The sequence below is a fragment of the Onychostruthus taczanowskii genome, unplaced genomic scaffold (assembly GCF_017590055.1).
Source record: "Onychostruthus taczanowskii isolate IOZ18803 unplaced genomic scaffold, ASM1759005v1 scaffold79, whole genome shotgun sequence".
NCBI classification, from domain to species: Eukaryota; Metazoa; Chordata; class Aves; order Passeriformes; family Passeridae; genus Onychostruthus; species Onychostruthus taczanowskii.
The window spans coordinates 2,022,415-2,044,163 of NW_024505782.1; the positions used below are offsets into that span (position 1 = coordinate 2,022,415).

The following is a 21,749-nucleotide window of genomic DNA, read 5'->3' on the forward strand; positions in this document are numbered from 1 at the left end:
GACAAAAAAAATTTGGCTGGTTTTCAAATTACCAAAGATTGACATCTAATTTTGCTTTGTGATGACTAACACCATTTTTGAGGTGGGGTTTGTACTAGAAATTCACATCAGACTCAGAATACTTGTGCAACATCAGAGAAGGCATAAATTCATGCTGATCAAATCTGTCCTTACCTCTGGACAGAGCAGAACCCAAAAGGATTCGTTCAGCCCCAATTTGAGGATTTTATGTGCCAACATAAAATGAGATGATGATTAGGCAAGACTTATTCTCCCATTTATGGTATAATTTACATTCCAGTGGGTATATCAGCACAATGATGCATTTAGCAGGAAAAGGGTTTAGTTGTAGTCAAGGTAGATTTTATAAGAATATATTGAGGCGTTGTGTTTAGCACATGTCCAGACTATTAAATAAAGTATATTTTGAATGAGGACATTTTCTTCTGTACAGGTTTTGTCCTGTTCTGCTGTGACAGACTAGGTTCAGAGAACTACCAGCATTTCTAGCTGATCCTTAAGCCAAGGTACTTGAAATCCCTATGAAAAAGAAATGAGGACTTTGAGTAACTATAATTTCCCACTTTAAATAATGGATACAGAGATACAGAGCAGCTTACTATCAGAGAGCAGGAAACATCCTTTCTTTCCTCTGAAAACTGGAAAATGGATCCTGAAATTAGTTTATCTTCCCTCCCTGTTGTCTCCCTCTTTATCTGGACCTCATATTTCCCTTTTTTCAAACACAAGAGGAAGCAAAACCTGTGGCAAGTGGCCACAGCAGGACACCCCAGGTCCTCCAGCCCATCTCCCCTTGTCCTTGGGTGCCAGCAGAGGGTTCAGGCAGCTTGAGGCCATGTGTTCCCCTCTCAGGAGCCTGGGTTTCCTTAGGGATCCATCCGTGCCATCGCCAGGGCTGCCTTCCAGCATGGGAGAAGGTTCCCAGTTCAGATCTAAGCAGCATCCTGGCCAAGAGGAACTTTCCCTGAACTTCATCCTCACATCCTCCACCTCCTGCCCCTCAAAGGCATTTGTCAGTTTGATCTCAGCACAGTCAGGACTGGGCTGAGTGACAAAAGTCACTCCCTTTCCCAGCCAACTCCCAGTACCACTTCCTGAGTGAACCAGCTGAGCTGGCTTTTTATCCCGCTCAGAAGGTGGCTGCCTGGCTCACCCAGGCCATCTTATCTGACATTCCTTCAGGAAATCTGTCATTCCTTCAGGAAGCAGTTTCCTTAATGAGGCCACGTCACTGAGCAGAGATAGTGGTGATGACAAGCTCCAGGACTCAGAGGAAAAAGACCACCCTAGCACAATGGGGACGATGGGAACAGCTCTCCTAGCTCTGCTGGAGAGGGGTTCTCTTGGGAAATGATGGTATTTTACCCATTATTTGTGAAACTACATGGAATGCCAACGGGGCAGATGTTATCCATTGTCACAGCACAGAAGTAATATCAGAAGGAACATGGAAATCGCTTATTTTTATTTTTTTATTTGAACACAATGTGGGATTACAAAAGAAGGGCTGCCCCAAGACACATGGGTTGCAGGCCAGGTTTAGCAATGTGCAGCATTAAATCAGCTTCCAAATGAAAGGTGTGGGACTTGCAACCCAGGTATCACACCACAAGCTACTGGGCATCAGAGGAGCTGCAAACTATCCTTGTGACCACATCTGGGCCCTGTGAGAGTCCCCATGGAGAGCTATCTTAAACTCCTATGGAAAATATCATAATTTTCACTTCACTTACCATGGGAGTTTAAGATAAATTTAATTATTTTGCACTTGCTCTCGATTAAAAGCACATAGACAGACAGTAACTGTGATGCAGTTGCTGCTCAGTTAGTCAATAAAACACAATATTATAATCACACATTTAAAATCTTAATTTAAAGCTAAAAGGCCTCATGTACGAAATCAAAGAACTGTAGTTTCAATTTAGCTCATAAGTCATTGTCCTGGAACACAGAAGTAGTCATAAAAAGAGCATATAAATCAGAGAATCATAGAAAAGCAAGGTTGGAAGGGTCCTTAAAGTTCATCTCATTCCAGCCCCCCTGCCATGGGCAGGGACACCCTCCACTAGACCCACAGGACAGCTGTTGTGATGCACACTATGTGTGGTAAGGAAAAAGAAACTTAACAAGTTCTAAAAATAAATCACATATAAATTCAAATTAAATTATATTTGCCTTGAAATACCATCTCAATTAAGTCAAACAAACAGTTTGGAAACACTGGATTTTCTGTGAACTTCATGACTTATCCCACTGCTGAGGTCAGAGAGCTGCAGGAAAAGCAGCAAACGCAGAAACGGAAGACTTGATCCAGCCTTTCCCAAAGCAGCCACAGCACAAGGAAAGAGAAATAATTGTTCTGCCTCTCCTTGCTCTTCAGCAGGATGAACGCAGCCTCTGCAGCACTGAAAGCCAAGAGCACATGGATGCATGCAACCAAACTCTCAGGCACGAGCACTCACGTGAGCCTTCCTCTGCTGCCTTGACCAAGCTGGATTTTTTGGGCTCCTTCAGGTGGGCACTGCTGTCCTGGCTGGACACGCTGAGAGAGGAGCCATCCAGGCTGTTCCGCTCACCATCGTAGCTCTGGGTGGGGGATGTTTGGGAGAGTCATGAGGCTGAGTGCTCGTGGTGTCAGCTCTTACCATGTGCCTCCAAGAACATGAGAAGAAATGCCTCTAGTCCCCCAGGTATCTTTTTGGTCAGTATAGCTGGGATAAATGTGACTTGTATTGTACTGGTGGTCTTTCATTTACTTCATTGGTAACCCTGGCAGTCCATTTTGGATGTGTGTTACATTAAAAGAAAATATAATAGACATAAGAGTCTTGTGAGTTGTCACATTTTCTGTGCTACCTGTCTGAAACTGTCTGAGATTGTCTGAAATTCAGCTCAACGGAGCAGTGCCAGAGCACACAGGATCATAGAAGGGACCATAAAGGTCATCTAGTTCTGACTCTTCATGGGCAGGGACAACTTCCACTGTCCCAGGTTGCTCCAGGCCCTGTCCAGCCTGGCCTTGGACACTGCCAGAGATCCAGGGACAGCCACAGCTGCTCTGGGCACTGTGTACCAGGCCCTCCCCACCTTCACAAGGAAAAATTTCTTTCTTAATATAAAATCTAAACCTACTCTCTTTCAATCTGAACCCATACCCCTTGTGTGCCATCACTCCAGGCCTTTTTAAATTGTCTCTCTCCATTTTTCTTCTTAGCTCTCTTCAGGAACTGGAAAGTCACATTTAGGTCACCCCAAAGCTGCCTCTTCTCAGGCTGAACAGTCCTAGTTCCCTCAGCAGAGCTGCTCCATCCCTCTGATCACCTTGCTGCCTCCTCTGCACTGGCTGCAGCAGCTCCACGTCCTTGTGCTGCTGGAGCCAGGGCTGGGGCAGCTCTGCAGGTGGGCTCTCACCTGAGCCCAGGCCACAGGGGCAGAATCCCCCCTGCCCTGCTGCCCACGCTGGGGATCAGCCCAGGGCAGGGGGGTTCAGGCTGGGGCAGCTCCAGCTCTCACCCACAGCACCCCCAGCTCCTTCTCCCAGGGCTGCTCAGTAGGTACAGGTCAAATATCACAAGAGGCAGAGTAATGCAAACCTGAGTGATGCAAAACACTGGTTGTGTTTGAAGAGTTACTGACAATGCATTTGGTGTCAGTGTCCAATAAATGTGAGGCTTCTGTCAAATAATAAATGTAAGGCAAATTTCAAATAATTATTTGACAGTGTGAGGCACACTGTCAAATAATTAAAAAAAAATTGAGTGATTAGATTTTCCTCATTATGAATTGATATAAGCAACAGGGTAAGGCTGTCCATAAGCACTGATAGGGCTGTGTGCTGCAGTTTTATGAGGCAGCATATGGCAACACTCATCCGTGGTGTAACTCCTCTTACATCCGCTCTGCTGCGTTCAGGATGAGTCCAGAACAATTCCACTGATGATCATTTTAGTGGTAACTGTCAATTAAAGTGTCTCTGTACTTTGCAAAGTGGACTCCTTAAATAAAATGAACTAATAATCAGCTGCTTTATTATGTCTCACTGTATAGAAGTAAGAGAAGTCTATTAATCTTGTTTGCTAATTTTAATTAGAGCATGTACCTCGAATTCCAATTAGCTGCACTAGGCTGATAAGCAATACAGAGTGTGCAAGTAGAAAGGACACTTCACTAAAAAACATTTGGCGCTTTGAGTTGTAGCAAAGAGACCTGGCTTTTATGTCAGTCAGTGGTGGAACAGGGATCTGAAAAGAAATAAACACCCAGTCCAAGTGAGGATGAAGTCAAAGGACCCGATACTGTGGTTGGAGGGCTTTGAAAAGTGGGACCCACTAATAACCTACTCTATGGGCATAGCAAGAACAGCAGCAGGGAAATGCTGTGTATCAGCAAGGTAGTGAACTCTCATCTGAAGGGTTCCGTTTACACACCTTGATTTTTCTGCTGAAGTTGCAAATTACAGAGCTAGTGATAATGGGCTGAGAGTGGCCTTACTTTCAGCTCTCGTCTGAAAACCAGAATTTCATTTTGGATAAGGCAAAACCTCTCTGAGTCCCTAATGAGCTGCCTTGGACTTCAACGAGATATTCAAGAATTTTATTTTTATGAGTAGCAGTGGAATCTGCTTTGAGCCATAACTGTACCTGTTCATAAAGTGTCCGCTCTATCTTTTTGTCCTCTTTCTTTTTAGAGAGCCAGCGCTCACACAGGAAAATGAAGGACTCCTCTGTGGTTTCATCCAGGATCTCCACTTTTTCCAGAAACCAGTCAGGACTGAACATGCTATTGTCATGGCGAATCTTGATCTTGTATAAAATGCCAAGGTCCACAGCCTGTATCATGAACGTGTCCTCCTACAGGGAGTTCAAGAGCAGTGGATTCTGTTAACAAACTTTCAACAGATCACCCACTGGAAAAAGGCAAAAAAAGGGAGGCTACAGAACACATAGTTTAAATTCTGTCTTGCTGGATGGCGTTTGGCTAAAAGCTTAGCAGAAGTCTATAGAGGCATATCTGTAGGCTAAAACTGTTCTTCAGGGAAATGTTTTAAAGCCTGCTTCTGCTAGGAGGGGAGTTGCAAGAAACACCACTTTTACAATCAGTTAGAATATTGAAATCCTGGGAGATTTTAAAGTATATTTCCCTTTCTAATCCAGTTAGATTTGTATGAACAATCCAGATAAGTCAATCCTTGCCACCATTATATCCAAGTGGCCCATGGGATGACCACAGAACATCACTTTTTGTGTTACTTTCCCAGATACAGCTGAAGTTTAAGTCTCATCAATTTAACAAGTTTTCTGGTGAATTCCGACATGTACTATGTACATGCAAGCCAGTTGCACAGGGACTGTGGGAATCTGCAGCTCACAGCTCAAGCCAGTTTCCATGACCAAGCTCGTAATTTGTCCATCAGTGACTTCATAGGAACATCTGCCTGTTTGCTGCAGTGCCTGTCAGTTGTAATACCCAGCTGACAATCCATACAAAGCATTTTAAGAGGTAATGAATGTGGTAAATGGAATCAATCAATTCATCCCTCATAGGAAAACTCAGCCTATAAAGGCAGTCATTGACTTGACAGATTAAAGACTGAGAAACGGAAAGTGTCATTAACCCTTCACATTTGTACCTGTCCTCTTTCAAACTTGTTGAAGTTTGTTTCGGATTTGCTGAGTTTTCTCTCTCCCATGTCCCCCATGTCTCCATAGATATTTAGGAAGACATTAGCATCTGTCCCAGCACCGTAGATATCCCCAGTGAACACACTGATCTTGTACGTGTGAACTGCAGAAAGAAACAGAGATGATTTCTGGGTAGAGGAAATATTAAGGTCCTTGTTAGATACTGAATTTACCTAAGAAAATGTTCCCCAGGTTTTCTGCTCGTCACCTGTAGAGGTATTAAATCCCATATAGTTTTATTTTGAGAAAGACTGGAGAATCCCTGGGCTGACATTTGCTGACTTTCATTTCCTCCATCTAATCAATGCCTCTATGTTGCTTTGATCACACAGCTCACGGTTAAAAATGCAAAGAATCATTGTGGTCATTATGGGGTGGGAATTCGATAGAGGTGAGGGAACTCAGCACCTCTTCATACAGAGGCTTGAGGGACACAGATCTGAGAACAAGCCATTCATTGCTGTGAATCCTTAATACTCCATCTTCCATAATCAAAGACTGGGAATTCAGATGTGCAATTACTACAGGAGTTAATGGCATGTATCCCTACAAATTCCCTATACAGACAGAGAACAGGTTTCTGGGTCCTTTTGCTGAGAGAGTATTTAATTAAGGAAGGGCTGGAGCTGTGCTGTTTAAGTACCCTTTCTCTTTAGCTTTCTCAATGATAAGACAATAAAACCTCATCTAGCCTTTAGTAATGTGCTTTGCTAAACCTGTTAAATACTCTTATTTTTATTTTGCTACTCTTGTCCCAGTTATACGGGGAAAACAAAGTTACCGAAAGCATCCTCTCCAGGAAAACAGTGAGGGTCTGTACAAGTCTCTGATTACCCTGGTGGCATATGAGCCATGGAGAATGCCTCCCTGCAAATCCCAGGGCAATGCAAATGAGCAAGAGGCATAAAGTCTTAGTTAGGATTCTGTGTACGTTAACAGTGTTGAAGAAAATTGCTATATTGTCTTTTTCTTCTTTCACAGTAAGACAGACCCTATTCTGCTTCGTCATCCTTGAAAGATTTCCATTGATTTCTCAGAGAAATGGATCAGAATCATCACCTGAGAACATCCACCAGGACTGTGTGCAGTGCGGGATTTTCTGGTTTGCCTCCTCACATGTGTCCTACAGATTTACAGCTCCGTATTTGTGAGGCAGCTGCTACTTTAGTAATGAAGGAAGCAATGTATATGGTCTAATTAGCCAGTGCATCCCTCCTTGGCCTTTGCTTGCTAGTTCTAGAGACCCTGAGGACTAAAACACAGCGTATTATTTAAAAAACATGATCCTCAGAATACCAGGAGCTGATTTTCCATCAGTGTCATTTACATCGTGTCGTTGCCCAAGATGTATGAGGACTCACAGACATGCAGAAGATTTAATCCTTGCCCCAGGTATTTAATCTCTAAAGCAGAAGTTCCCAAACTTAGCTCTGGCTCCACACCAGAAGAAACTTTCAATAATCCAAACATTCTATTCCGTAGATTGTAAAACTTGTTTTAAGGCTTTGCCTTCAGAAGGAAAAATGAGTCACCTAGGTTAATTAACAAATGGTAACTGATCCAAGGTAGAGCAAAAGAAATTAACAAGTTAAGGAAAATGTCATGGAGGCTCCTAGATCTCATAGAATTGTTGAATCATCAATTTGTTTGGATTTAAAGGCCACCTTGTCCAACCCACCTGCCATGGGTAGTGACACCCTCCACTAGACCAGGTTTATCAGAGCCTCATCCAACCTGAGCTCAAATGTTTCCAGGAATGGGTCATTCACCACTTCTCTGGGTCACCCTTGCCAGTTTTACCACTTAGTTATTGGTTTTAAAATTGTCTTTGTCTCTGCAGGAAAAGAAATCTCCCATAAGCTACCAGGAAGGAGGACACCACTCTTCCTTCCAGCAAGGCACCTCTTCTCTTGGCAATGGAAAACAATCCACATTAATTCCACCCTAACAATGTTCTACAGTCAATGCAAGTCAGACTCTGAAAGAAAAGAAACAGTGAGAGAACTTATTTTCTCAGTTGAATCATCTTGTTTCCAGATACAAGGTCCAAGAATGAAATGGCAGCTGAATTCCTTTTGCTCTGCTCAGGATGAGGAAGTTCATGACCTCTCTCAAGGACATAATGAGCTCTGGGTGAGAAAAGGAGATTCTTTTTCTAGAGGAACAAGAGGTACAAGGAGCTAGCCATACAGAGAAGCAATGACTTGGGGGTGAAATTTCAGTTCTTTTTCATTTGCTTCAGCTACCAGTAATGCCAAACACTGAACGTCACCACTTTGTCAGATAAACTCAGAACTGAATCAGAATTTTTTCTCCTCCTGGGAGGCACCTTAAGGAGGTGAAGCTGGCTGCAGTGACCCAGGTTTTAAAGGTTATGCATGTGTACCTGAAGGGCAGCAGGAAAAACAACTTGGGGAGGAAAGGGGAGCATTAATTAGACTCATAGGGTAGGAATGGAAGAGGCAGAGTGCACAGGACAGGTGGGCAAATGAGCAAAGAGGTTAACACAGCCTGGAAGACAAGATGTAAGAATTTTGTTAGGCTTCAGAGGAGACATGGAAACTATGGGTGTGGAAGGGTGTCTGTGACAAGTTCTTAAAAGCCCAGAGGAAAATAATGTTATTGCACAGAAGTGTTCCAGGTGTGAGAAAGGCAGAGAGAGCAGGAAGGGAAAGAGAAGTGAACAGTTGTACCAGCATGACACTGAACCACACATCCAAATGTTTTCTTTCAAAAAATCAGCCAAAGCATCCCTACTCCTAGGATTATATTACCTTCTAAAGGCTCTTCAACTTCTTCCTCGATCTGCTTAAGTGTCCCATCCTTCAGGAGCTTTTCAGTAAAAATATCAGATGGCACCAGTTCTCTGACAGTCTCCCCATCATCTTCAGACTTTGCAAGCCATCTTTCACATGGAAATGTGACAGTTTCTGAGCCCTGGAGTAAACATGATGGAGAAAATGTATTCAAAACAACATGAACACAGATAGCATTTCCCTTTGAAAACACTCCAACGTGCAGGCAAGGATTTTCAACTCATGTATGTTTGCACGAGTGTGTAGAGGCAGACCTAAAATAGTACACAGAAATGTATCTCCTCCAGAAAGAGGACATCTGAGGGCTCTCAGAAGAAGCACTGAACATGCAGCAGAAAACAGGATTCCCAGTGGGTGTGTGAGAGTGGCTGCATGATCCAGCAGATCTCTGCCCTTCCCAGTATTAAAACTTGTAAATTCCTAACCAGGACTGCACCATTCCTGCTGAAGCTGTGCTTTACTGAGAGTCTGCAATTCCTCTTCAACCCTTGTTTTTGAAGCCAGTAGAGCTTTTTTTTAATTTTTTAAATTTTTTTTTATTTTTTATTTTTTTTTATTTTGTTTTTTTTTTTTTTCTTGAGCTCAATACTTCATGATTTCGCCTATAATTCAGTGACTCAAGCTGGGTTCCAGGCAATTCCCATACATGCAATAAGAGCAGAAAAATAACGATTTAATTTTTGATCTTTTGTTTTGACTTCACTTTGGTGGAAACAAATATGATTTATATCATCAAACAGACAAAAACAATAGAACATGTGTTTTCCACTTGGTAAACAAAATTAATCCCAGACTGTTCATTAAGAACAGACTCCCATAAGGCCTCCAAGATGGTAAGATCTAGGCAGCTTTTCTACTGGGCACCCCAGGCTATGACTCCAAGAAGAGAGGAGCATGAGCCACCATGCAAGATGTAGAGGCTACAAGTCTGAACAGAAGGAAAAAAAAAACAAAAAGGAAGTTAGTTTTAATCTCACAGTAAATAAATACAGAAAAAAAGGGTCATTTCTTCACTGACAAGCTCATAACTTATGTCTTACCCTTCAAAGGGATTTTCTGCTCTTTTCTGCATACAGTGTGGCATCACTTTCATATATAACATACCAATGGATGTTAACAGAATTCCAGAGGGGTTTGGGCTGGAGGGGACCTTAAAGATCATCTTGTTCCAAGACTCCTCCTATGGGCAGGGACACTTTCCACTATCCCAGGGTGCTCCAAGTACTGTCCAGCCTGGCCTTGGACACTGCCAGGGATCCAGGGACAGCCACAGCTGCTCTGAGAAACCTGGGCCTCCCCACTCTCACAGTCAAGAATTTCTTTCTAATATCTAATACCCTGCCCTCTGTCTATTTGAAGCCATTCCCACTTGTCCTGTCCCTTTATTCCTTGTCCAAAATCCCTCTCCAGCTCTCTTGTAGACACTCTTTATGAATAATTTCCACCTTAATTACTCTGCTGTGATTACTTACCAAGCCAATACAGGGCCCTTTCTTCACTACTTTCTCTATTTAAATATTAAATATTAATACATGGTAAGGGAAGGGAATAGATCTCACTGTAGCAATCTTGAACACTGCTGTGACTGTGTATTACAGCCTGGAAGTGCAGATCCTGCCCTCCCTGACACCATCACTGGGGAGGAGCAGTTTGTGCCCCCAGGAGCAAATGAGCACTCTGATCACAGCCATCCTGGAATGAGCAGGTCACAGTATCACCACCCAAAGATCCCAGGGAAGCTGGCTTGTGGGAGCAGAGCCCCTCCAAGGGGCTTTTGTGACTGTGTGTTTTGAGTCTGCAGCAGAATCACACTTTGGGTACAGCCCAAATCTTCTGCTGTTAATGAAACACCACTTCTCCTCCCCTCTGCTGCTCCCCGCAGCGCTGCTGTTTAACCCCAGACAGAGATGTTTAACTCCAAGAGGAGGTTTGGAGCATGGCATACGAAATGGTGTCAAAAGAAAACCGGCAGCACTTCAGGTGATTTCACATCTTTTGCTTTCAAGTGTTATTTGTGCTATACAAGCAGAATACAGCACCTAATAATTCCTGCCTCCTCGTTTCTGCGCTGGCTGTCTGACCACTTAACCTGTATTATCTCACTGTACGCCGAGCTGATGAGCAGTGCTTATCTCCACACCTGCAGGCTGGGAAGAGAGGGCTTTCCAGAACGATGCTTCAGTGCTGAAACTCTCTCCTCCTGATAGAGATCCCACTTCAGTCACATTTCTCACTGAAGCTTTCAACAGTTCCTGAACATTCATACTGCTGCCTGTACGGGCCATTGATGCAAACACTGTTTATTTGGTAACAAGATATCTAGGGACTGGAGTGACAGCACAGCGGGGGCATAATGTGCACTTACTGCAAGAGTTAATTGTCTCATTATTGATAATCACCATGCCATTGCCACGGATTTTATTGGGGTTTCCCTGCTAGTGATTGTATTAATATTTAAGTGATGTAAAATGCCCTGGTTTATATTACCAACAGTAAAATCCTCTTGCAGCCCTGAACAGAATTTGTTAGAGTCTGAGTCTGGACCTAAGCTAGAAGCAGGGTATGATACTGTGCTAAAAGTCAGTGCTTTTCCCTTCTCCAAGTTGTATCAAATGAAATATAATTATCAAATATAATTGGCATTCCAAGACGGTTTTTTCAGCACGCAACAATCCTAGTTTCCTACCCAAGTGCTTTCAATTTAATCTGAAAAGTTACTGACCTCATTTTTCTTTTGCAGCTCTACAGATACATCTAGACACATCTTAGCAGTCTAATCAGGTAGCAGAGCTTTTAGAAGCACTGGCAGCATATTGCTATCCTGTGGCAGGTCATAATATCCTGCGGCTGATCAGCGGCATCATGCAGTGCTCTGCTTTCTTCTTTTTTTCCCATGCCATAATCAAAAGATCAGCAGAATTGTAAATCTCTCCATTCCCAAGTCGTTCAGGGCTTTCCTCCCTTCCTCCACCCTCAAGTTCCTCCCCACCTGCCCTTCAAAGCTGCTGCAATGACTGGGGAAGGGGTGCAGCCCCAAGACCCTCTCTTGGCAAATTGAGGAGCACCCACGACAGAGCTCTCAGGCATTTCCCAAAGTGTAGAAAGAGGCAGCCCAGGAATCTCTTTTCCCTTGTTTCCCACATGTTTGGTGCTCCCCTCTTTGTCTTCTCCAGCTTGTGACCAACAACAATATCTCTGAAAACACCGTGTACCTGTGCATTAACCTAAGGAAGCTAGGCAAGGGTTAAGGCATTACACTGAGAGTCTGATAATGTCAGATTGTCAAAAAGGTGATAAAGAGGAGCAATCTGAGGGTATTGGCTTGTGAAGAAGCTTGATCAGGAGGATGGAGATGGGAGAAGAAGAGGGATCTTCTCACTCTGCACAACTCCCTGACAGGAGGATGGAGCCAGGTGGAGGTCGGGCTCTGCTCCCAGGGAACAAGGGACTGGAGGAGAGGAAACAGCCTCAAGGTGCACCAGGGATTAGGTGCACTAAGGTTGTCCAGCCCTGGGAGAGCTGCCCAGGGCAGGAGAGAAATCTCCATTCCACTCCAACATGCAGGCAAGGATTTTAAACTCATGTATGTGTGCACGAGTGTGTGGAGGCAGACCTAAAAAGAGGCAGACCTAAAGCTGTGTGGATGTGGCACTTGGGGACATGGGTCAGTGGTGGCCTTTGCAGTGCTGGGGGAATGGTTGGACTCAATGGTCTTGGAGTTCTTTTTCAACCTAAATGATTCCAGAAACGATTCTGTGATGAGGAGGGTCCAAGGAAGAAGACCTGTGAGTTGATTGCATAGCAAAGAAAATTAAACATAACATGTAAATTTTGGAGAAGGAAGCAAGATGAGAAGTGAGCTCACCACCACTGAACAAGCTGTTTTAGATCTTGGTATTAGAAGTCACCTGAGGAGTGGGCAGACCTGGGGACAGATAAAAGCTGACATCCCTTTGGAATAAGGGGAAAGAATCTAGGTCTTCTGCAATGCAGCTACTTCTCCAATTCTGAACTGGCCCTGAAGAGGTGATTTTCTTTTGAACTTCCCCACAGCCAGATTCATCCGAGTTGCTATAGCCAGCATCTGAAAGCAGGGCTGAGGGACACTTTCTTACATGGACAGGATCAAGGTAACCAACCTGACTGTACTGTGTTAGTCTTGTTCACATGAACAGCAAAAAATCCTGTCACCTATCTCGACTTGTTAACATGATTCAGGGATTTGCACTGAGAGGCATTTTACTTGCCTTAATTGTGCTGGCTCCTTGCATTTTTTCTTCCGGGATTAAGGCACTGACAAAATTGTTTCTTGTCCGTGTTTGGCAACAATAGTTTTTTATTTTAAAATAGTACACCCACTTTCCACTCCCTTCCCTGTGATCCCTCAAAACAGAAGTACACATGAGAACACGAAGCTTTAAAAAAAGTAATTATTGCAGAGCCTTATCATCAACATTTGAAGAACAAAACATGATAGCACACGTTTGTTGTGCCCAGATCCCCAGGCTCCAGCAAGTTTAGTGCGCATTGCTCCTCAGGGAGCCGCTTTTCGCTGTTAATCACATTTTGTGCACAGAAGATGCAATCTGGGAGAGGGAAGTGGCGGCTCCTGGGGATGTGCTGGGATTCACAGCCTACCTTCCCGTTTGGCAGCAGCCTCCGGATCGTCACACGGTCCAAGTGCCACCCCGAGTTCAGCCCTCCGCCCTTGTGTCCTATGCGGATCTTTTCAATGATGTCACCAACGTCCTCCAGCTACAGAAAAACAAACAAAAAAACAAACAAACAAGCACCAAAACCGAGCAAACAGAACCCCCAAACATTTTTTAAAAAGGGAAATATTACAGCCTGAACACCTGGTGGCTTTTGAGGCGCCGCTTCTCTGCCTTATTTCATATATTTCCAGGCTGTTTGATGCCCCAGGGGAGAAAATATTAGTGTTGATATATTGTAGAATCATAAAATAAAATCTTAGAATGGTTTTGGTTCAAAGGGACCATAAAGATCAGTCAGTTCCACCCTCCTGCCATGGGCAGGGATGCCTTTCACTAGACCAGGAGCTCCAAGCCCTGTCCTTGAGCACCTCCAGGGATGGAGCAACCATATCTTCTTTGGATAACCTATGCCAGGGCTTCATCACCCTCACAGGGCAGAATTTCTTCCCAATATCCTATCTAACTCTGCCTTCTGGCAGTTTAATATCATTGCCCCTTGATCCGTCACTATCTGCCTATGTAAAAAGTCTCCCACGCTCTGTTTTATAAGCCCCTGGAGGCCCTGGCAGGGGCTCTGAGGTGTCCCTGGAGCCTTCTCTTGTGCAGGGGAACAGCCCCAGCTGGGCCAGGCTGGCTCCAGAGCAGAGGGGCTCCAGCCCTGGCAGCATCTCTGTGCCTCCTCTGGAGCTATGCCCTAATTTGCATTTTGGCTAAAAGTTTTCCCTGGACTTCTGCTCCAAAATGGAGAGAGCCTTTCTCTGCACAAGTTACCCACCATATGAGAAAGGTCTGGTTGCACAGCAGCAATCCTTCATCTCAGGCTTCTCTGCATGAGTGGGAATGAAGACAATGGCTTGGAAATTTTTCCTGTACTTGGCACTGGTGAGGCAGCACCTCGAGTGCTGTGTCCAGTTCTGGATCCCTCAATTCAGCAAGGACACTGAGGGGCTGGAGCGTGTCCAGGGCAGGGAACGGAGCTGGGAAGGGGCTGGAGCCCCAGGAGAGGCTGAGGGAGCTGGGAGGGGGCTGAGCCTGGAGAAAAGGAGGCTCAGGGGGGACCTTGTGGCTCTGCACAGCTCCTGACAGGAGGGGACAGCCGGGGGGTCGGGCTCTACTCCCAGGGAACAGGGACAGGAGGAGAGGGAACAGTCCTAGGCTGTGGGGAGGTTTAGTTTGGACATTAGGAAGAAATTTGTCACAGAAAGGATGATTAGACATTGAAGTGGGCTGCCCAGGGAGGTGGTATAGCCACTGTCCCTGAAGGTACTAAGGGAATGACTGGATGTGGCCCTCAGTGCTCTGGTCTGGTGACAAGGTGAGGATCAGCCACAGGCTAGACTTGATGATCTCAGAAGTCTTCTCCAGGCTAATTGATTCTGTGATTCTATGAAAATGCAATGCAGGTGCATCTTAAACTACTCTTTTAAAATCACTCTCTTTTTTAAACACTTGTGTGCATTCTCCTAATACTGGAAGAATAACTTTGAGGTTAAAGTACTATACAAACAGCCTGGCATTTTATATTATCTCTCCTCTTCTGCCACAGAATCCCTATGCCACTCTGAGAAAGCCAACAGGATGACTGTCTTGTGAAGTTGCTACAGGGTTTTTATACCTCACCTTATTAACTGAGTAACTTGTTACTAGTTGCTTTTAATTCACTTCTCTTTCAAAGGCTTGAACAGGAAAAATTGAAATTTGCTCCTAAATATTAGCTTTTGCTTATTCTGGTGCAAACTTTTGTATAACTGGCCTTCAAACACCTCAGGCTGGCTTCAAACCTTTGCGTGTAGAACACTGAGCTGTCCTTCTGTCCCTGGGGCCTCAGAGTCTGATTTTCTTGGACGGAAAGTGCAGCATATCCATTTGCACCACTGGAGACTACTCCCTTCTCTCCCCAGCCATAGAGAAACAAAGACAGTAGTAGTTTTAGAAGGCTCCATAGGTCAGTAGGTCTGCACTACCCAAGGAATCCACACTCTGAACAAGCTGGGCTTGACTCAGCCCTGCTCTCACTTTAGACAGCATAAGATTCACCACAAAATAATTAAACCATCCAAACTCATTTCTAAAACTCACACACGTGCACAGAAGTATAGATTAGGGAAAAATTATTTTTCCTCTTTTGTCCTGTCCAAATACTCATCTTTCAATGAGAATTTTAATCAACTTGTAGCAATAAAATGATGCTTGAGCAGTCAAGATCCATGTTAAAGAAGAAGTGGGCTTTACCCTGCTCTAGGCATCTCCAGCAAATCATCACTTGGAAGCACAGCTGAGAGCAGTCTCTAATCTTTCATGCCTCTTTTTCAAAATACAAAATGATAGAGGGTGGTAAAACCAAAAAGCAAACAGACAATTCCCAGTTTGTGTTTTCTGAAACCCCCCAAATTGTTTTCAAGGTCTGTTGAACTCCAAATTATGGCTCTACACAAGCAGGTGAAAGAAAAATATATTTTGCTTTGTTCTCATCTCCTGCAGAAAGAGGAACTGGTGAATTGAGAATGAAGTTTGGGGACAGGTTAATATGATGTTATAAATCGGTAGAACACACTGCATTTTCTCTCACTTAATCTAAGAAAAGCACTGATGTTTCAGATTCCACCAAAATTGAAATAAATCTTATGTAATAAAGACTTAACCAGAACACTTGGTTTAAGATTTATACCTGTGGATTAATGCAACCTCTACTATGAAAAATTGTGTGGCTACTCCACAAAAATAAGTCTTATTCTTTGTTTTAAAAGAATCACACTGGGGATTTATTTTATGATTCATGACATATAACAACAATGTGGGCTGCAAGTATTTTAAGAATTGGTTTAAAATTTCCCTTCAATTACAAAAACAAAGGAGACTCAGAGAGAAGCTGTAAGAGTCTCTATGAAGTCAGTGTTGGTGTTGCAGCCAGGAAGAAGGGAAGGGAAGGGAAGGGAAGGGCATGGAGCAGCACCAACAGGATAAGCCAGAGCAGGTCTGCCTGTATTTTTTGCCTCTTACAAATTCTCAGCAAAAGGAATATACTGTGAATAGGAATTGCTTAATACAGTGCATGTAAATGAGCTCACTCTTTGATGTGCACTGGTTTACTATTTGCATACAGTTGTGCAAACACTTCAGGAAATACTTGGTAAGATCTTTCAGACAGTTAGCCCGGGTATTCAAAAATCACATTGTGTACAGCAAATAAATGGTTTCTCTGCCTGAGGATACAGAAGAAAAAGCATTATGCTTCCAAGTATTGCAAACTTGTAAACTATCACAGAACACCCTGAGCTGGAAGGGACCCACAAGGATCAGACTTCAGCTCCTGACCTGCACAAACCCCCAACAATCCTACCCTGGGCACCCCTGGGAGCATTGACCAAACACTCCTGGAGCTTTGCAGCCTGGGGGCCATGACCATTCCCTGGGGAGTCAGAGCTTTTCCCTGATACTAAACTTAAACCTGCCTTTCCTGCTGTTTTCTCAATCCTGTCTGCCCATGAGAGTGCAGAGATCAGTGTCTGCCCCTCCTCTTGCCCTCACAAGGATGCTGAAGACCACAGTGAAGTCTCCCCTCAGTCTCCTCTTCTCCAGCTGAGCAGACCCAGTGCCCTCAGCTGCTCCTCACAGCTTCCCCTCAAGGCCCATCACCATCCCTGTGGCTTTCTTTGGATGCTCTCTAACAGTTTAATGTCTTTTTTTTCTATTGTGGCACCCAGAAGTGCCCTCAGCACTCGAGGTGAGGCTGCCCCAGCCCAGAGCAGAGCAGCAGTGAGCGAGCTGGGTGAGACCAGTGAGGAGCAGAGCAGTGGTGACACATCCTGGTTAGGATTTCCACTCTCACTGTCATTTTGGAAACGACCTCTGCCCCTTCTCCAGCCTGGAAACTCATCCTTGATGCCAACGAGGTGAGGAGGAGGGAGGGCCAGGGGCTGACATGGCCTTCCTCATTTTGTGACATCCCACACCTTTCCAAGACTCATCTCAGGCCATAATTAAATTAACTTTCTGTTGATTAGATAAATTTGATGGTTTCACAGTACAAGAATAGAGAGGACTGAGGGTGTCTATTCCTGACCACTGCATGCTCCCCAATGCTCCCCATGTTTTGATCTTACCTCCACGATGAACTGATTCACTGAATTCCTTTCAAAATACATCCTTTGCTCTCTCTTGTTGAGGCACAGGGATTTTTGCTGAGTGCAAATCCCATCACTTCCATAAAGAACAATGAAGACATCTGCATCCGTGCCAGCTCCAAAAATATCACTGGTGTACACTGTGATCTCGTAAGGAACAACTGGTTTAGGAAATGACAGAAAACAGAAACAAGCCAAAAGGAATTAGGAGCCAGCATAGCAATGCCCCTAAGAAAAAAAAATTAATGAAACAAAAAATGAGTTATAAATCTCAGCAGTGAAAGAGGATAGGGTAGCAATCACTTGTGGCCAGTTAAATTATCAAGTTGGTCAGTCCTATGAGAATCCAAAGGAATTTCCTTTCATAGGGAAATTCCTTTTCTTTATAAGGAAAATTGACCTTGATATGAGCTGATGTAATGAATTTTTAGGTTAATCATATGACATGCAGTATACTTGCCATCCAAAGTTACTGAAACAAGTTTATTTCAACAGCTCAAGAGTTAAAACAAAACATGAATTTGCAAATTTTTTAACATTTAGGAAGATGGATGAAGTTAAGACAACTGGAGGCAGTGTAAAATATTCAAAATAGTCTTATTGATAAAAAAGTCCTAATATTTCCATCATTAAACAGATACAAAAATCCATCATAAGGAAGTTAGTAATTCCTCTGTTCAATTTTTCACTTGGCACCACCTCCCCTGAAACACTGAGGCAAACAGGTTAAATTACAACTCAGAACCATTGAGAATGCAGAACAGTAATGTTCAGGACCATAAATACTCCCCTATTCTTTTCCTGTGGTTTCTCCAGAATGTCCCATGACCCCAGAAGCTGATGCCGCCTTTTGTTCTATTCTATCTTCACAGCTTCTCAGTCCTGAGTCCTGCTGGAGTATGACTCAGACTTGCTCAGGAATAAGGCTGACCTAGGAATGTGGGAACAGGAACTCTGTTCCTGGCTCTGCTATGGATTTGCTGAATATATCCTCAGTTTTCAAGGTGAGATGGTGTTTAGCTCACAGAGTAAGAAACAAAGGTTTAGATGCCTGCTCATCAGACAAGTGCATGCATCTCCAGATGTAAGCAATAGTCAGTAAAGTGAAGAAACACTTAATCAAGGAAAAAGGGCACTTTCATTGGGATTAGCTGAATCACTCCCCATATCCAACCTCTGAATGACTAAATGACCATGATGGCAATTCAGACACTCCACTGTCATGAGCACGTGTGATGTCAGGTGTGCCATCAGAAAAACTGCATCCTGTCCCAAACTCCTTTAAATCCTTTCTGAAATCAAAACACCTGGTAAAACTTGGGCAGCACTGAACAGCTCTGCAGGGACCTTGTGATGTCAGGTGTGCCATCTGGCAAACTGCATCCTGTCCCAAACTCCTTTAAATCCTTTCTGAAATCAAAACACCTGGTAAAACTTGGGCAGCACTGAACAGCTCTGCAGGGACCTCTCCTGCCTCAGGAGGACACTTTCCCTCAGTCCCACTACCCATGAGCACAGCCTTCAACACCAGGATTCTGCACGATATGCTCCTGGCCATTCTTCTCCCATGCATCCCTAAAAAACTTCCATCCTTTCCCATCCCTCACTACAATCTTGTCAGCTCTTCGTCATTCTCACCCTCCTACCCTGCCACATCTTCAGTAGTTTTTGATCTTTACATTACAGCAGCTTTCACTGTGTTTCAGACTCAGCATCTCGGTTAAGGTAGGGAAAAGTCTCCCAGCACCTCCTCTATTACTGTTGGAGTAACTCTGATTACCCATGTAAGAGACTAATCATTCATTAAAAGCTCAGGCTCTCTAAATGCAGCTCTCAGGAGGCCACAGATGAAGAAGTTTTCTTCTGCAGAGAGTCAGCCTGGAGATACTCAATATTCTTCCTGCTCAACCCAGTGAAATCTGCTCTGCTGTGCTGCAAGTAAACTGGAATAGTTTCTCCAGAATGTAAGAAGAGGGGGGGAAAAAAAAATCCTGAATACCAAAAATCACACACTATGCATTATGAATTAAAAATTATGCTCTCTGCTGAAGGCTGTAGCACTTGCTTTTGTTGCTTGAATATTAACATCAGCTTAGAACTGAATCAGCAAAGCAGCGCCCTAACAAGGTCACCAACAGCACAACTTTCAGCTGTCAGATGCCCATTTCATTTACATGGCACTTTTAAAGCTGTATCCCCACAGGGATGATTTTAATTGGACTGTGGATGACATGTTTTCATTGTGAAACAATTCTGGCACGAGTCATCATAAAACAAATCAAGCCAGTTTAGTTACCTCTGGCAAACTGAAACCCACAGGTTAATTGCTAGGAAACCAGAATGGAGTAAACAGCACAGTGGGGATGGTTCAAATGGTGAAAATGCCTAAGATGACAGTGGGCCTGGTGCAAAATGTTTGCCAGAGAGGCCTGACTGCTTCCAAAGGCTGGATGTGGACTGCTGACAAAAATCAGGATAACACAAACTATGTGCTCAAAAGCACAGCATGCCAGAAGCTCCTGCATCATTAAAATATTCGGTATTAATAAATTATATCGTGAACATCTGCATCAAAATATATATTGATTGGGATAACATGGAAAAAAAAAACAGAAGAGAAGCATGTATTGAGTCTCTGCATTATATTCACTCTTCTAAAAGTCATCACCACATCTATTAATCAGTTTATTTTTTCAGACACAAAGACATGGAATACTGCATCCAGCTCTGGGGTGCCCAGCTTAAAGAGGACGTGGAGCTGCTGCAGGCAGTGCAGAGGAGGCACGGAGATGCTGCCAGGGCTGGAGCCCCTCTGCTCTGGAGCCAGCCTGGCCCAGCTGGGGCTGTTCCCCTGCACAAGAGAAGGCTCCAGGGACAGCTCAGAGCCCCTGCCAGGGCCTCCAGGGGCTCCAGGAGAGCTGCACAGGGACTGGGGACAAGGCCTGCAGGGACAGCACACAGGCAATGGCTGCCACTGCCACAGGGCAGGCACAGATTTTGGGATCTTGGGCAGGAATTGCTGGCTGGGAGGGGGGGCAGGCCCTGGCCCAGGGTGCCCAGAGCAGCTGTGGCTGCCCCTGGATCCCTGGCAGTGCCCAAGGCCAGGCTGGATGAGGCTTGGAGCAGCCTGGGACAGTGGAAGGTGGCATTCTACCCCATGGCAGGGGGTGGCACTGGATGAGCTTTAAAGTCCCTTTCAATTCTGTGGATTTACCTTTTCTTCCATTGGACTGACAGAAATGTGGAAGGGAGCAAAGAGAATCCTTTCTTCTGCCTCCAGAGAGTTTGGATAAAGAAGGTTAGACGTGAGAAATGAAAATACCTTGGTCAAAGAGTGGGTGAAGCACAAAGACATGACAATGGCAGATCCTCAGAGAAGAAATTATTTCAGCTTACAGTCTGCAGGGTACAGGGATCTGAACATGGGAGATACCCTCAACATGAACCTCTGTCTTCATAATAAAAAAGGAGGCAAAACAGCTGATGGCCTTCCATGTGGTTATTCCCATAACTACTTGTGAAGAAGGAAACTGAGGTAGAGAAGGGGGGTTTGAGCAGCTCTAAATTTTGATATCTAAATAAAGAACTGTAGGCAATAAGGCTTTTGATACCTTCAGTATCATGCATACCCTGGGCATAAGATGAGAGAGGAGACAGCCTCAGTGTGAAATCTTTTAGCTCTTCTTATGAATGACCAGGGAAGAACCTGTCAGGAAATCAACTCCAAGGTGTCAGACCTCATCCCTCATCATCGTGGCATCCAACCCTCTGTGAGGAAAAGGGAGTTCTGACAGTACCCTAACACTGAGCAAAATTCATCAATCACTTGAAATGGAGCAGATCAGAGAGGGACAAGTCAAATACAGTCCCAGAGCTGTACTCTTCACACTGTCAAAGATGCTAAAGAAAGGGGAACAATGAGAAGGAAGAGGGCTACAAAGTAAGCAAAATATTTCATTTATTTCAAGAAAGCCATGGCATCTGATCCTCAGTATTCTGCAAACAGGAAAAGAAGTTTCCAGATCTAAAGAGTTTGAGTTGCCATAGCAGACTTGAGCTCGTACTCAGAAGATGGGTAGGGGTAATGTTTACCCAAAACATTAATTTGGAAGGGTGTGAAGAGTAAGGAAAAATTGGGGAACACTAAAAGAGGCAGCCTGGTGCAACACTTCTAGAAAAGTCCCACACTAAAGCAACTCTGGAAGAGGGTCTTTCAGCAAGAGATGGGTGTGCAATGCCAAAAGCACTGGAAGAACTAAGACTTGGAAGCATGACCAGAGTGTCTGCTTTGGCACCAGAAATGGCAATATTAGAATGGAGCAAGATCAAAGGGAAGCTGGAGACAAGAAAGACAGCTTGGAATGAGCAGAGGACTTGGAGGGGATGGGAAAA

The 21,749-nt window shown here is 44.2% G+C and overlaps 1 protein-coding gene across 1 annotated transcript in view; it reads right to left on the reverse strand.

The window, feature by feature from the left end:
- The window catches only part of LOXHD1 (lipoxygenase homology PLAT domains 1), a 165,195-nt gene that overhangs the window by 46,060 nt on the left and 97,386 nt on the right, over positions 1-21,749 (reverse strand). Inside the window, exons 26-31 of the mRNA XM_041423575.1 lie at positions 17,337-17,518; positions 13,157-13,273; positions 8,477-8,639; positions 5,651-5,805; positions 4,662-4,871; positions 2,484-2,607 (exon numbers count right to left, since the gene is read on the reverse strand). Coding sequence (XP_041279509.1) covers positions 2,484-2,607; positions 4,662-4,871; positions 5,651-5,805; positions 8,477-8,639; positions 13,157-13,273; positions 17,337-17,518 — 951 coding nt within the window. The remainder of the gene's footprint in view (positions 1-2,483; positions 2,608-4,661; positions 4,872-5,650; positions 5,806-8,476; positions 8,640-13,156; positions 13,274-17,336; positions 17,519-21,749) is intronic.